General features: G+C 52.3%; 1 protein-coding gene across 3 annotated transcripts in view; it reads right to left on the reverse strand.

Moving 5' to 3' along the window:
• Sh3pxd2a (SH3 and PX domains 2A) overlaps nt 1–13,729 on the reverse strand; it is a 198,869-nt gene that overhangs the window by 17,244 nt on the left and 167,896 nt on the right. For all 3 annotated transcript variants that reach the window (XM_032892159.1, XM_032892160.1, XM_032892158.1), the window contains one exon: nt 2,921–3,034. In XM_032892159.1, coding sequence (XP_032748050.1) covers nt 2,921–3,034 — 114 coding nt within the window. The remainder of the gene's footprint in view (nt 1–2,920; nt 3,035–13,729) is intronic.

The raw sequence follows: 13,729 nt of genomic DNA on the forward strand, positions 1-13,729 counted from the left end.
CCTCTCCACTGTCTGCCTTCCTATGTGACTCCTAAAGGAATGAACACTAGACAAGGGCCCCCAGAGTGCCATCTTGCCTCACCTCCTCACGCCAAAGGAAGATGCCAGACTGCCTACTTCTAGGGAGGGTGGCTGGCTGGTGCAGCGAGGAAAAGAAACGCTGTCCACACACACGTGGGCCCAAGTCCAATAAAACCTCTGGAAAGGGGCTGGGGATTTAGCTCAGTGGTAGAGCGCTTACCTAGGAAGCGCAAGGCCCTGGGTTCGGTCCCCAGCTCCGAAAAAAAAGAACCAAAAAAAAAAAAAAAAACCTCTGGAAATATCGGCTTGCCCTGTGAGGAGAGGGGCCATGCCACCTGCTCCTCTTTACTCGTCTGTATTAAGAGTTTTATTTCTTATTTTATGTGAATGCATGTACGCCCACTGACGGCAGAGGAGAGCATCAGAGCCCCCGGAACTGAGGTCTGAGATGGTTGTGAGCCGCCATGTGTATGCTGGAGATTGATCCCAGTTCCTCTGGAAGAGCAGGCAGTGTTCTTAACCTCTCTCTGGCCCTGCAACCTGCTTCTTGGCAGCAAGCTAGGAGTGTGGGCTCCAGCCCAGACCAACTCCCAGCTCTTCCGCCACTGCCCTAGGAAGGCTCTGTAGACCTAAAATGTGGCCAGCGTGCTGCGCCTGGGTCCTCCTGGAAGCGTGCAGAGCGGCCCCATGCCTGGTGTGCACATACACTCGTGCACACAGCTCTGAACAGCCCTGGCTGTCCCCTAATTCCTAATCCATCAGGGCCAAAGTCTTCCACAACCTGTCCGTAGCTTCAGCTGTCTTGACACAACTCAGAGTCATCTGAGGGAATTTCAGCTAGGGACTGCTTCAGTGGCCATCATGGTATATTCTCCCTCTTCCTCTCCCTCTTTCTCCCTCCCTCCCTCACTTCCCCCCTCTCTTTCCCGTCACCCCTCTCTCTGTTTTTCGAGATAAGGTTTCACTGTGTAGACCTGGCTGTCCTGGAATTCACTCTGTAGATCAGGCTAAACTTGAATTCACAGACATAGGCCAGCCTCTGCCTCCCGAACACTTGGATTAAAGGCATGTGCCACCACTGCCCAGCACATGGCATTTTCTTGACTGTTAATTGGTGTAGGAGTGTCCAGCCCACTGTGGGAAGTACCATCCCTAGGCGGGGGGGGTTCCTGGGCTGTGTAAGGCAGCTTGCTGAGCAGGAGCTCGGGCTTAAACCAGTAAGCAGTGACCCTGTTTCTGCTTCAAACCTCCTGCCTTGGCTTCCCTTGATGACAGATGACACCCTAGAACTGTAATGCTTGCTAAACGTCAGTGTTTATCACAGAACAGAAGCCTTCCTCACCGGAACAGTCGGGTACCACTTGCTTCATGCAGAATGCCCGTTTCTCTGTGGTTGAGGCCTGCTAAGCCCTTTCCTACCTTGTCTGGTTCCGTCTGGGGCCTCTGTTGCTAATCAGAACCTCCCTGCCCTGCTCTGCTCTGCTCTTCCTGCTGAAGCCTTCTCTGTCATATATTCCTCGACAAACCCAGAGTGGCCTTCTTCCCCCACAAGCCGATGCTTCAGAGAGGCCACAACAGTGAGGCCCCCTGCACTTAAACTTGAGGACAGACATGCGACTAAGCACCTTGTGCCTCTGCCCTTGTAGTCAGACATGTAACATGTATGTCATCTGTCGGGGTAGGTAGCAGGGTTTGCTCCTGGCCTGGCATTGGAGACTTTTGAGCTGTTTTAGTTTTTCTTTTGAAACAGGGTCTCCCCCAGGCTAGCCTTGAACTCCTGATACTTAGCTTCCACCCCTCAAGGGTTGGGATTACAGGCATGCTTGGCTGCACCCAGAGAGCCAATGTTCTGAGAGGCCCGAGAGGCTTTGAGACGTAGGTCAGTAGGTAGGCAGCGAGGTTTGGGGATTGCAGACAGGTGGCATGGAAGCCAGTTCAGTAGTACACAGAACCAGAACAGAAGCCGACATAGGTTCAAAGACCCGGGGAGGGGTCTAGCCTCTGGAATCCTGTACCGAGATGGATGTGTACTGAGGGTCTCCTCTAACCACAGGGTTGAAATAAGACAAGGGGGTGGGGCCCCAACCACCAACAAAGGAACTAGCACCTTGGGGGAGGATGAATAAGGATTGGCCCTGACTGTTTTTTAGTTTGGGCAGCAGGAGCGGAGGAGCCTGAAGGTGGTCTGAGCTCTGGGAGGCAGGACCACAGCTCTCTGGCCTTCAGACACAGCCACCTGGGTCATTCCTACCGACTGAGACTGCGTTAGGCAAAGGATTCTTGCTACCAGGCCACAGGAGAGCAGGGAGCTGGGAAGTGGGGTGGCTTTGAGGATGGAGGCAGTCTCTGTGAAATGCATAGAGAAACACCCAGGAGAATCTCACGGAGCCAGAGCCAGCCAGAGGGCGCCTGTGTGAGAACCTCAGCACCCCAGTGTCTGGGAAGCCGTCGTGTCCTGAGCAGGATTACAGAGGAGAACAGCACGCAGCAAGTAATGGTGTCCACCTGACTGACTACTCGGGGTCGGCCATGCCGCAGGAAGTCCAGCGTGGGGCCGGGAGTCTGTGGCTCTTTCTCTCGAGGGAAACCCAGGCTTTCTAGCACTAAGCGCGTTCTCTACCCCAATGGTGTCAAAGCTGAAGTCCACGACCTAAGAGAACTTTCCCTGTTCTGAGCCCCACACAGAGGCTGACAAAGATGGGCCAGGGTATGAGGTGCCCATGTGGGTTGGTCTCAGTGGATGAATCCCAACAGAAGGGGCTTAGGTAAAACCCAACCCACTACAGTAGTTGAGGTCGGTTAGGAAGAAGAGTCAGGGATCTGCCTCCAGGAGGGGCTGGCCTCTAGAGACCCCTTCAGTCAAGCTTTCTTACTGTCCTACGAGCCCACAGGCCCTCACCTTCCCCGGTCTTGGAGGTGTTGATGTCCGAGTCGTCTCGTGTGCCATTCTGGGCCTCCAGGTAGGTGGCAGGGACCCAACCTTGCTCTTCAGACGTGCTGACAAACCACCAGCCTGCACAGGGGACAAGAGAGAACAGGCCGTGAGTCCCTGCGGGATGGCAGAGGCAGGCGTGGCCAGAGGGCAAGGCCCTGACTCAGACAACCTGGGCATCTGGGAAATGCCTTGAGCGAGTTACCACAGAAAAGACAAACACTCTTTCTGAGAAGAGAATGAGAGACCCCTCCCCCACGGTCATGCGTATTTGATGCAAACGTTAAATTAAGTGTAGTGGTACCCCACCCCGGCGTGGAATGCATTGCTCTGGGAGGCGAGGAGGAGAGTTCTGTCCAAGCACCAGGCACCTGCCATCTTTCTTCTCAGCCTCGCTGGAGTTGGGCAGCCTCTGGCTTCGAAAGGCATGGCTGCCTTGTAGAGACTCACAATGAACGGTTTCTTTTCCCTAGCACGGGTCAGCCATGTTCCCGCATGAGCTACTCACAGCTGCTCATGAAGCGTGCTGACACTGCAATCACAGTAAGCACGCACGGCATCCTCACGTGACCTCTGACCACCAGGTCACATGACAAAGGCTCATTCATAGCTCTGGTCCATTCACCTGTCTGTGCATTCATTCACGAATCAGTTATGGCATAAAACATCTGAACCCCAGGCCTTGGGACCCCTAGCCCAAGTCTTCAGATGACCTTCACTTGCCCCCTCCCTTCTCTCCTTTGTACCTCTACATAATCTGGCCCTAGGGTTCCTTTCTGTTAGAGGCAGACTCTCTGGGTCCAGTTCAGAATCTCCAAGGTTTCTTTTTGGCTGCAGCAAGTGGTGGACTGAGAAGACACGGGGAGGTTCTCCTAGGCACCTGTAAGCTGGGCTGGACCTGGGATGGTGGAGGAGACTGCTTCACGGTGGTATGAAAACAACAGAGGAAGAGACCCAGAGCTCATCACAGCCGGGCAGCCCTTGGAACAAAAGTCATTCCAGAGGCCTTAAAGTAGGCTCTCTCAGTCCCTTACAACTGGCCAGAGTTGCCAGAGTTTCCAGAGTCTATGAGCCAGCCATCCCCATCCTTGTAGAAGGTTCTACAGTCCTCTGCTTGACGCTCTGCAAAGCCCATTGAGGCCCTGGCCTATAAGCCTCAGAGGTCTGGGTTGGGTCATTGACCCTGGGGTCTTTGTTTCCTCTGCTACTGACAGCTGAGCCAGTTCTCCAGCTCAAATCCCATGACCCAGGGCCCTTGCTGACTGCCTGGTATAGGCAAAGGGTTTGTCTCTTCCAGGGGTGAAAAAGAGGCCTACGGGAGGCTCCTTCCCCATGGCACAGAGCAACTATACAGCATTTACTAGAACCTGAGTACTAGGCCTTCCCTCTGTGCTGTGCTGTGACAGCAAGACCAGGATACACACACACACACACACACACACACACACACACACACACACACACACACACACACACACACACCCTCCATGGAGACTTCTCATCTAAGCCTTAGAAGGCTTCCTGTATCAGGCCCAGAAGAGGGCAGCTAGGCATGAGCTACAAGGTGATGGGTCTCTGGGTTAAGGAAGAAGGGAGATTCGACTTTTATGAGAGAACAGTTGAGGCCACTGAGCAATTAATGACGAGGAGGTGTGCTAGACATACTACTCTACTGACACCCACTAGCATTCCAGCCTCTGGGCTGCAGGTGGCTTTCAGGGCAGACAAGCAGACCCACTAAGCTTCTGGGGAAAGAATGGTAGCCGGTGGCTCACATCCTGGGACTGTCAGACAGAATGTGCTTTCAGCATCGTCGAAGACGAGAGCTGGTGGGAGGTGCTCACTCTGAGGCCAAGGACAGGCTGGGGATGCTTACTGACTGTGGGGGCCTCCACTCATCCTCTGCCTTCCCCCGAATGCTCTGACATTTGAGGAATACATGCTGTCAGTATCTGGAGAAGCCAGAGAGGGTCAGCATTCATGGATAAGAAGAGGGCTTTGCTGACCACCTCTCCTGAACCCGGAAGGCCCTGAGCACCACACCCTGGTCAGTAATTTTATGTCCAAAGAGGTTTCTCTGTCTACTCTTTGCAGAGAGGGGCTAGCATGTGTCGAAGGGCTCGCTGCTCACCCATGGAGAGGAGCAAGGGGCACCTACAGAGATGGCAAGGTCACCTACTGCTCCTTGACCCTAGGTTTGAAGTGGAAGCTTCCTCCCTCGTCTGCGGGATTCAGGTGGGCGGAATACTGCGCAGGCTCGAGTATCAATCCTGCTTACCAGGTGGACCCACAAAGAACTCAAGGGGTATTATTACCAACTGGGGGGTCACACCTAGTCAGTGTCTACCTAGCTCCATGCAGACTCCCTGGGTTTGCTCACACCCATGGTGGCTAGCAGGCCTCTCTTAGAGGCCACTGACATCAATCAGTGGCTGTAACTGGGGTTCCTGACCCAAGTCATTGCTGTTCTACTGAGGGGCAAATAGGACCCAGACCTCTGAGCGTGGTCAACTGGCACTCACCAGAGCACCCTATGGGGCTTTTAAATGCATGTACTTGTCTATCTGTGTATGTATGCGTGTGTGGCGTGTGTGTGTGCGTGCGTGTGTGTGTGTGTGTGTGTGTGTGTGTGTGTCAGAATGGACAAGGGTATACTGGATGGGGGAGGGGTGGTTATGCATGTGTAGCCATCTATGTGTGGTTGGGCACATGTACATATAGGAAAGGAGCTAGGTCCACATCTGCACGAATCATCCAATTACAGCCAAACACAGGAAGGATGTTCAACTCCTGATATAGGCCACCTTATTTATTTTATTACTGAATAATAATGCCATTGTCATAAAGTTTCACACTTTAGAGATGAGGAAAGGCCTAAAACCTAGGGAACTCAGCTAGGGCTCTAAGTCTTAGACACTCTAGACGGTACAAGTGACTCCTGGACACACTGGGTCCCCGAATATTGTCACTTACGTTATCCTGGCTTAATATTGCCTAGCTGTGAGACCGTGGCAACCTGCTAACCCTTTCTGAGTCTCAGTCTCCCTTCTGATATTAGAGTAACTAGTGGGGCCCATCTGACAAGGCTGCAGAGGAGAATCAGAGAAGATACTCATGGCTGGGTTGAGCTAATCCCAGCATGGTGGGGCTGCTCATCAGTAAGCATCGTCCACACCCTATGGATGGCTGGGGGTAATGTTCTTTCCACACAAGCAGGATAGCTATGTCACCTAGAGGGCCCATGGGGGTAGGTGAGGAGATCCCACTCTGTTGCTGGATGGAAAAATGGCAGGGATTAATTTCAGAGAAGCCTGAGAGAGCACCCTGTGGGTATGTGGCCTGTGCAGAGCCCCAGGCTGGGGAGTCACCCAGAAGGACAATGCCCGTAGCTACCCTTGCTCCTCCTCCTTCCCCAAAGTCTTTCCCAGGAATCAAAGGCCCACAGGAGAGGCCTCCCTGCTTGCTAGGCCTCAAGAACCTCCCTCTTTATCTTAGTCTAAGTGTCAAGGAGACAGAACCAAGAGCTGTGCCTATCATGGTTGCCTAAGGATGTGAATGTGGAAGACAGAGACCAGGTCCAGCCCCAGGAAGGAGCTGCTCCGGCTCAAGAGCCAGATGCCCCATCTCAGGCCACAGGTATCTTTGGTGACCATTTAGTTGTTCACTAACATTTTACCTGTCTGGCCAGTTTCTGGGAATAAATTTCAAATCTTCCACATGGAGGCAGGGGCAGAAAGGGAGAGGGAGAGGGAATGGGAGGGGGAGGGGAAGGGGAGAGGGAGAGGAAGAAGGATGGGGGAGGGGGAGGGGAGGGAGACAGATGGGGAGGGGGAAGAGGGAGAGGGATGGGGATGGGGAGGAGGGAAAGGGATCAGGGAGGAAGAGGGAGAGGGATGAGGAGGGGGAGGGAGAGGGAGAGGGAGGCAGGCATAGGAAGAGGAGCAGTAGGACAGCAGCTGGGGCTGAGCATGGCTGGGGGGGGGTGTGATGGCAGGAAGTGATGGGCACCCCCAGGCCACTGCTGTCCCCAGGGTGACCAGGCCACAATGGCCTCCTTAAGTAGGGAGGATAATGAGCTCATTAGTGCTAGAGTGAGGCCAGCTGTATACTATTAGGATGTTAATAAAGTCCTGTGAGGTCACTGCTCAGCCTAGGACAAAGCAGATGGGGGCGGGGGAGGGGAGCCCCTACTGCTTCCTCCCCCTCTGAAACCCTCCCAATCCTTCCAGATGTTGAGATGTATCTTCCTTAAGGCCCCAGCTCTCCCCACTCTTCTGGCTCTGCTTATCCTGGGACTTGAGCAAGTTTAAAACCTGGCTTCGCCACTTCCTAACTGGGTCACTGGCCCCTCTGTGAGCCTCACTGGTATACTAAGATACTAATAACTATATGGGGGGGGGGCTCCCCTCCGTCAGAGACACAGTATTGTCAATCATCTGGGATTTTTATTGAGCTCCTGGTACGTGCCAGGCACTTTTCCTGTGAAAGGAAAGGCACCCCCAAGAACATACTGGTCGGTCTCCTCCCCAGTAACCCAGGCAGGGCACACGGCTGTGAGGCCAGCAGGAGAGGCCTGTTCTCCGGCCTTCAGCCCTGGTGTCAGCCCCTTGACCCAAACCCAGGATTTTGAGACAGACTGTAACTCTGATTTTGGAATTTGAGAAACTCAGCACCTTTAGGTAGATCCAGGTCTTACTCTTGCACCCTATACAGCGTCCCAACTCTTTGTTGCAAGTCTTGCCCACACGAGCTGACACTCGTCACTGCAGAGCGAGTTCCTGGGCTGGAGAGATGGCTCAGTGGTTAAGAGCACTGACTTCTCTTCCAGAGGTCCTGAGTTCAATTCCCAGCAACCACATGGTGACTCACAACCATCTGTAATGGGATCTGATGCCCTCTTCTGGTGTGTCTGAAGACAGCTACAGTGTACTTATATATAATAAATGTAGAGCCAGTTCCTGTGCGGCTCTACCTCTGACCCAGGCCTCCTAAGGTTTCCATTCCCAGGTGACAAAGGCTGCGTCGTGGAGCCAGGCACTAAAGAAACTGCAGACATCTTGAGTCTTGATGGTTTAGATTTCGGGGAGCCAGAAGCCCGTCCCTACCAGAATCCTAACTTGCTGCCATAGATGCCTCCCTCTGCTGCAGGCCTTCTCCTCTGTAGAGGTGTGGCCTGCCTAGGCACTCCTACCTTTTTTCCCTTGGAGGAGGCTTGGAAAAGGTAGGAAAGTTAGGATTAATGAGCATCCAAGGGGAAGTCACCAGCACACACCACCTGGCCATGGCTGAGCCCTACGGCCATGGCTGAGCCCTACGGCCATGGCTGAGCCCTACGGCCCTGGCCTTGGCTCCATTTCCTTCCTATCTCCTTGCAGCAGATCCAGGGCTTCTCTCTAGAGGGACCTGGGGAACAGGAAATGCAGCCCACTCATACATGCTGTGCCTTTAAGATCAGCGAAAGGCTAGCATCCTAGGGCCAGGCCTCCCCTGGTCAGAAGGCTCTGTCACAGCATCTTCTTGCCAAGACACACTCCAGCTCTCAGCGTGTGGCCTCCACTGTCCAAAGAAAACAGGAGAGGCTCTGGAGCTGGTCAACGGCTCCCCAGTCCCTCCTGTGTACACCCACACTGCGCCTACCCTCCTGACCCACTCACCTAGTCCTACCCTTGGCACTCACCCTATTTTGTTGTCCAAGGCCCACTCCCTTTCCCCATATGGGGCCTTGAGGCCATAGGGTCCAGAGCCTTCCCAGGGTGCCTGGATTCCAAGACCATGAGCGCAAACTGCCTACATCACCATCTGGAAGGCTCCGTGGAGTCCGTGGCAAGGAGACAGAGGTTGGGCTGCTGCCATCGATCCTCGCTTGTACCGCCCACCTCATTGGACCAACCCATGCTTAGGCCAGGGTCTGTCAAGCCCACAGGGCCCTGATGGAGTTCAGCAGTGTTGTGGGTACTGAGAAAGTGGTTCACCTATGAAGCATTTGCAGGCGGAGCAGAGGACGTAACAGAAGGTAGAAACAGGTTTCATCAAGAGCTCTCCAACTACATACCGTCTGGGACCAGATCCCAGCCCTCCACTTCCTAATTAATGAGGCATGGCTGTTCCCTCCTCTGTACAGTAGCCCTAGATAGCACAGCATATGTATAAGGACTAGCTATACCTCCTTATTCTAATAATCTATAAATTCTAATTATATGTTAGATAGAAAGATTTCAAAATAACACCTGATTTCTAACAACCTGCCAAGAGCTAGCCTCCCACTTTTTAAGTGCAAGCCATGGAGAAGAAACGAAGACCTCAGGGCTAGGCAGAAGGCTCTTAGTGTGCGTGCGTGTGTGTGTGTGTGTGTGTGTGTGTGTGTGTGTGTGTGTGTGTGTGTGTGTGACTGAGATTTGGTGACGTTGCCGTTTGCTTTTGATCTGGGAAGGTCTCCACTGAAAACATGTGGGTCTGATAAACTGGGCACGGTGGTGCATGCCTGTAACCTAGCAACGGAAAGCAGAGAAAGGAGGATCACAGGTTCAAGGTCAACCTTTGCTGTGTAGTGAGTTTGAGGCCAGCCTTGGCTGCATGAGACTCTGGGAAGGAAGAGAGGGGGAGAGAGAAAGGAGGAGGGAGACAGGAGGGGGAGAAGTGTCTATCTGGCAGTGTTCGGGCAGGGAGAGGTGGCGGTGAGGAGTGGAGAGTGAAAGACGTCACTGGGATGTGCAGGACAGCAGGGCACAGCACACACTGGCTGGGCTGTGGAGTCAGGCAGCTTGGCTGAGTGCCACAGGAGGGCCCAGGCAGCTTCTGCCCTGCATGTCTAGTGGCTGACTCGAGGCTTGTTGAAGAAACTGGAGATGCTCAGTGAGATCCGGAGTGAGGGGGGAGGCCCAGGGATGCTAACTAGGCACTGGGTGAAGTTTACAGAACAACCTAGCTACGCTGGATGCACAGAGAGGTCTGGGTTCTGAGAGCCAAGACACCTGCTAACCTGGTTGGGATGTGCCAAAGCCCAGACTCCTGGGCCCTTGAATCTGCTTGATCCCCCTCCCCCCCAGTCTCTGGGGCTGCAGTGCTGCAGGGGTCCCAGCTGCTGGCCGACATGTCTACAGAGGGCTGATAGGTCCTGCTAGATGTTTTAATCAGTGCAGGGCGAGGACATACATGCTGCGATGGTGGCACCATTGCATTTAGAAGAGACCGTGCCAGGACCAGAAGCCAGCGGGGAGGGGTCTGAACAGAGGGTAACGACGTCAGAATCTAACAAGATGCTAAGAATCAAATGGAGAAATGAAAAGACACCGCTTAAGCCAGGGGCCCTAGATGTGCCTTCCATTCGCTCTTTGGACCTGAAGGAGGATGTCGGCTTGCCCATGTGGCTCAGCAGTTAGGAGAGCTGCGTTCTTAGCACCCAGAGTTCAGCAGCCTAGAACTGTCTATAACTCCATTCCAGGGAATCTGACACTTCCGGCCTCTGGGTATCTGCACACAAGTACATATACCCCTACACGGAACATCCCCATCCGCGTAATTACAAATAAATATCTTGTTATATCAAGGGCCGAGGACATAACTAAGTTGGCAGAGTGCTTGCCTAGCATTCACGAAGCTCTGGGTTCGATCCCAAGCACTGCATAAAGCAGGTCTAGAGGAACACACCTATGACCCCAGCCCCCAGAGGTAGAGAGGATCAGAAGGTCAAGCTCATTCTCGGCTACCAGGAGAGCTTCAGACCACCCTACCCTGTATGAGGCTCCATCTCGAAAAACCAAAACCAAACCAAACCAACCACAAAATCTTAGATGGAAACGGGGACTACCCTGGGCAAAGGAAGTTGCTGGATTGGCAACAGGAGGGAAAGAAAGGTTCTCCCAACCTGAAACCCCAGGCTGCCCTAGGAATGTGGCTGAAGTAGAACAAGTGCCAGGTGTGGGTGGTGACAAGTGACTTCCCCCGTTCTCCTTCAAAGCCCTCCAGCAGCCAGCCAGTTCCAGAGACGGCCAACTCGAACTTCTCTCCCATCCTGATGTGAATCCTGGGGATCCAACTCCAGTTTCCAGGCTTATGAGGCAAGCACATTTCCCTGCTGAGTAGGTGCACCTTGCCAGCTCTGATGTTTCTATACCTCACCCTGCAAACTCTTAACTCACAGGCGGAACCTGCCCATTTACTGATGCTTCTCCACGCCTCTGCTGCCTTCAAGCAACCCAGTCTCCAAAGAGTCAAAGGTGTGGCTTTTATCCCATCAGCCCCACCTCCAAGTTACATCTCCTCTGGGCCATGGAACAAAGTGAGGTAGGGAAGCCCAGACCGAAGAGGCTTCCCAGGGCAAGATCTGTATCCAAGAGTTTTGCCAAGCAATAGTGACTTAGGATCACCATTTCTCAAACCTCAGATATCCCCACACAACACCACATCTTCGCCGTATTCCACCACTCAGCATTCTATAGCTTGCATATACAAAGACATATGCCACCTACGACGGGGACAATTTCTGAAAAACGAATTAAGGCTTGGCTGTTGTACAGACAGTGTAGAATGTACTAAGTCCGTACACCTAAGTAGTTTTGCTTAGTTACCTGAAGGGGCCTTGTGACATGATCAGGAGATGCCACACATGTGAAGTGTATTAACATAGCAGACTGTGTTAGAGTAAATTTTAGCCATATAAATGGGAGTACATACTAAAACCATGTTAAAAACTACAGTATAGTAAATATATGTTAGTAGCATAGTTATTCATCAGTTACATATTATATACTGGGCATAATTGTGTGTGTTGTATTTTTTTAAAGATTTATTTATTTATTATATATACACTGTAGCTGTCTTTGGACACATCAGAAGAAGACATCAGATCCCATTACAGATGGTTGTGAGCCACCATGTGGTTGCTGGGATTTGAACTCAGGACCTCTGGAAGAGCAGTCAGTGCTCTTAACCCCAGAGCCATCTCTCCAGCCCCCATGTGTTGTATTTTCATATGATGGGTACTACAACTTAAATTGTTGAGCCAGGCATGGTGGTACGCACTTTTAATCCCTGTTCTGGAAAGACAGAGGCAGGCAGATCTCTGTTGAGGCTACATAGTGAGACCCTATTCTGAACAAACAAATCAAATGTTGTTATTTGTTGCTGTTGTTGTTGTTCTTTTAAGTCAGGGTCTCACTATGTGGCCCAGGCTGTCCTTGAATCTGGGGTCCCCTGCCTCTGCCTACTGAATGAATAGATTCTAGCAGGACAGATTTATCACAGCGTCACCAACAGGAGTTACGTTTTCCACTATGACATCACGACAATTACGACCACTCCAGCACCACTAGAAGACCTTATAACCTTATGTATGGGGCCATCACAGTATACAATTCATCGCTAACCAAGCGTTAGGACCTAGCTCTGTGGCTGTACTTAGAGCGATTCATCTTTTTATTTCTGATGAATAAACCACTAAGGTAGCCAGCCCCAACCAGGCGGAATAGAGGCTGAGAGAGTTTGACTTTGCTACAAAGCAGAGAGGCTAGCTGTATCCTGTTCCCTCCGTTACTGAGGAGCTCTGAAGAGAAAGCCAGTCACTGTGGAACATCAAACCAAGACAGGACATTAAGGAGCCCACCCTGCCCACGGTGTGAAATAGACAGGCTGAATAGAGCTTCTCTGAAGTGTAAGGACCATGCTTGGGTGGATGGGAGGTAGGGTGGATGGGGCTTCAGGGGTCACATCTCCTATCAGAACTGACGCATGTTGCTAGAAGAAGAGGCTGAAGGAGGAGGCGCTGTGTGTAGGAAGAGGAATCTGAAAGCCCAGGGCTTGCTAGGGTTTTGGGAAGGGGGGGAAACAAACAAGGAGACACAGTGGAAGAGCAAAATACCTTGCAGCAGGACTGGCTCTGTTTTGGTGGCATGGCGCTAAGGCTGTGGATTGTCCTGTGGTTGCCAATTTGGGGTGGGGGTGGGGAGTGCTGGGCAGCACCCAGGGTCTCATGGGGGATCCTACCACTGATCTAGCCCCCAGACTGTCTAGTAATCTCCCTTGTTTTATGTTTGTCTGTTTGTTGGTTTGTGTGTGTGTGTGTGTGTGTGTGTGTGTGTGTGTGTGTGTGTGTGTTGTGTGTGATTTCCTGAGTGTGTCTTGTACATACAGGTGCCTTGGGAGGCCAGAAGGTGTCACATGCCCTGGAGCTGGAGTTACAAGTTTACAAGTAGTTGTAAGCCACCCGATAGGTACACGTGCCGGGAACGGAACCTGAGTCCTTTGAAGGGAAGCGAGTGTTCCTTCCAGTTCCTAAGAAGGGCACATGGATGTGTTGGTGTATGACTTCCCTTTTCTCCTTTTGCTAAAACCAGAAGTTTCCTGGCCTTAGAACCGAGTAGGTTTTTACTAAGAGCTGTAGCCTCCCTCCCAGCTGAGCCCAGCCCCTCTTCAATTGGGCAAAAATAAAACGGGGGCAATTGCAACTTTAAAGGCCATCTCCATAAACAAAACAAACCCACTCTGCAATTTGTTGAGGGCATTCCTCCCTCCAAACCCTCCTTATTTAATTTCTGGGGAATTTTAAATAGAGGGCTTGCAAAAATTCTGCACCGCCTGACGTCAGCAGCTTTCTGACAACGTGGATTCCTCTGCGTGGTGCGGGGAGCAGCCACCACCGATGCCCAGGCTTTTTCTAGCTCCTTTAAAAGTTGGAAATTGGGAGCTGCTGGTGTCACCCTCATACACTGTGGGGCAGGAGAAGGTGTCCTACTTGGGGTCCCCCAAGCCCTCAAACAGCCCATCAAGCAATCTGAGCAA

The sequence above is a fragment of the Rattus rattus genome, chromosome 2 (assembly GCF_011064425.1).
Source record: "Rattus rattus isolate New Zealand chromosome 2, Rrattus_CSIRO_v1, whole genome shotgun sequence".
In the NCBI taxonomy this organism is placed as follows: domain Eukaryota; kingdom Metazoa; phylum Chordata; class Mammalia; order Rodentia; family Muridae; genus Rattus; species Rattus rattus.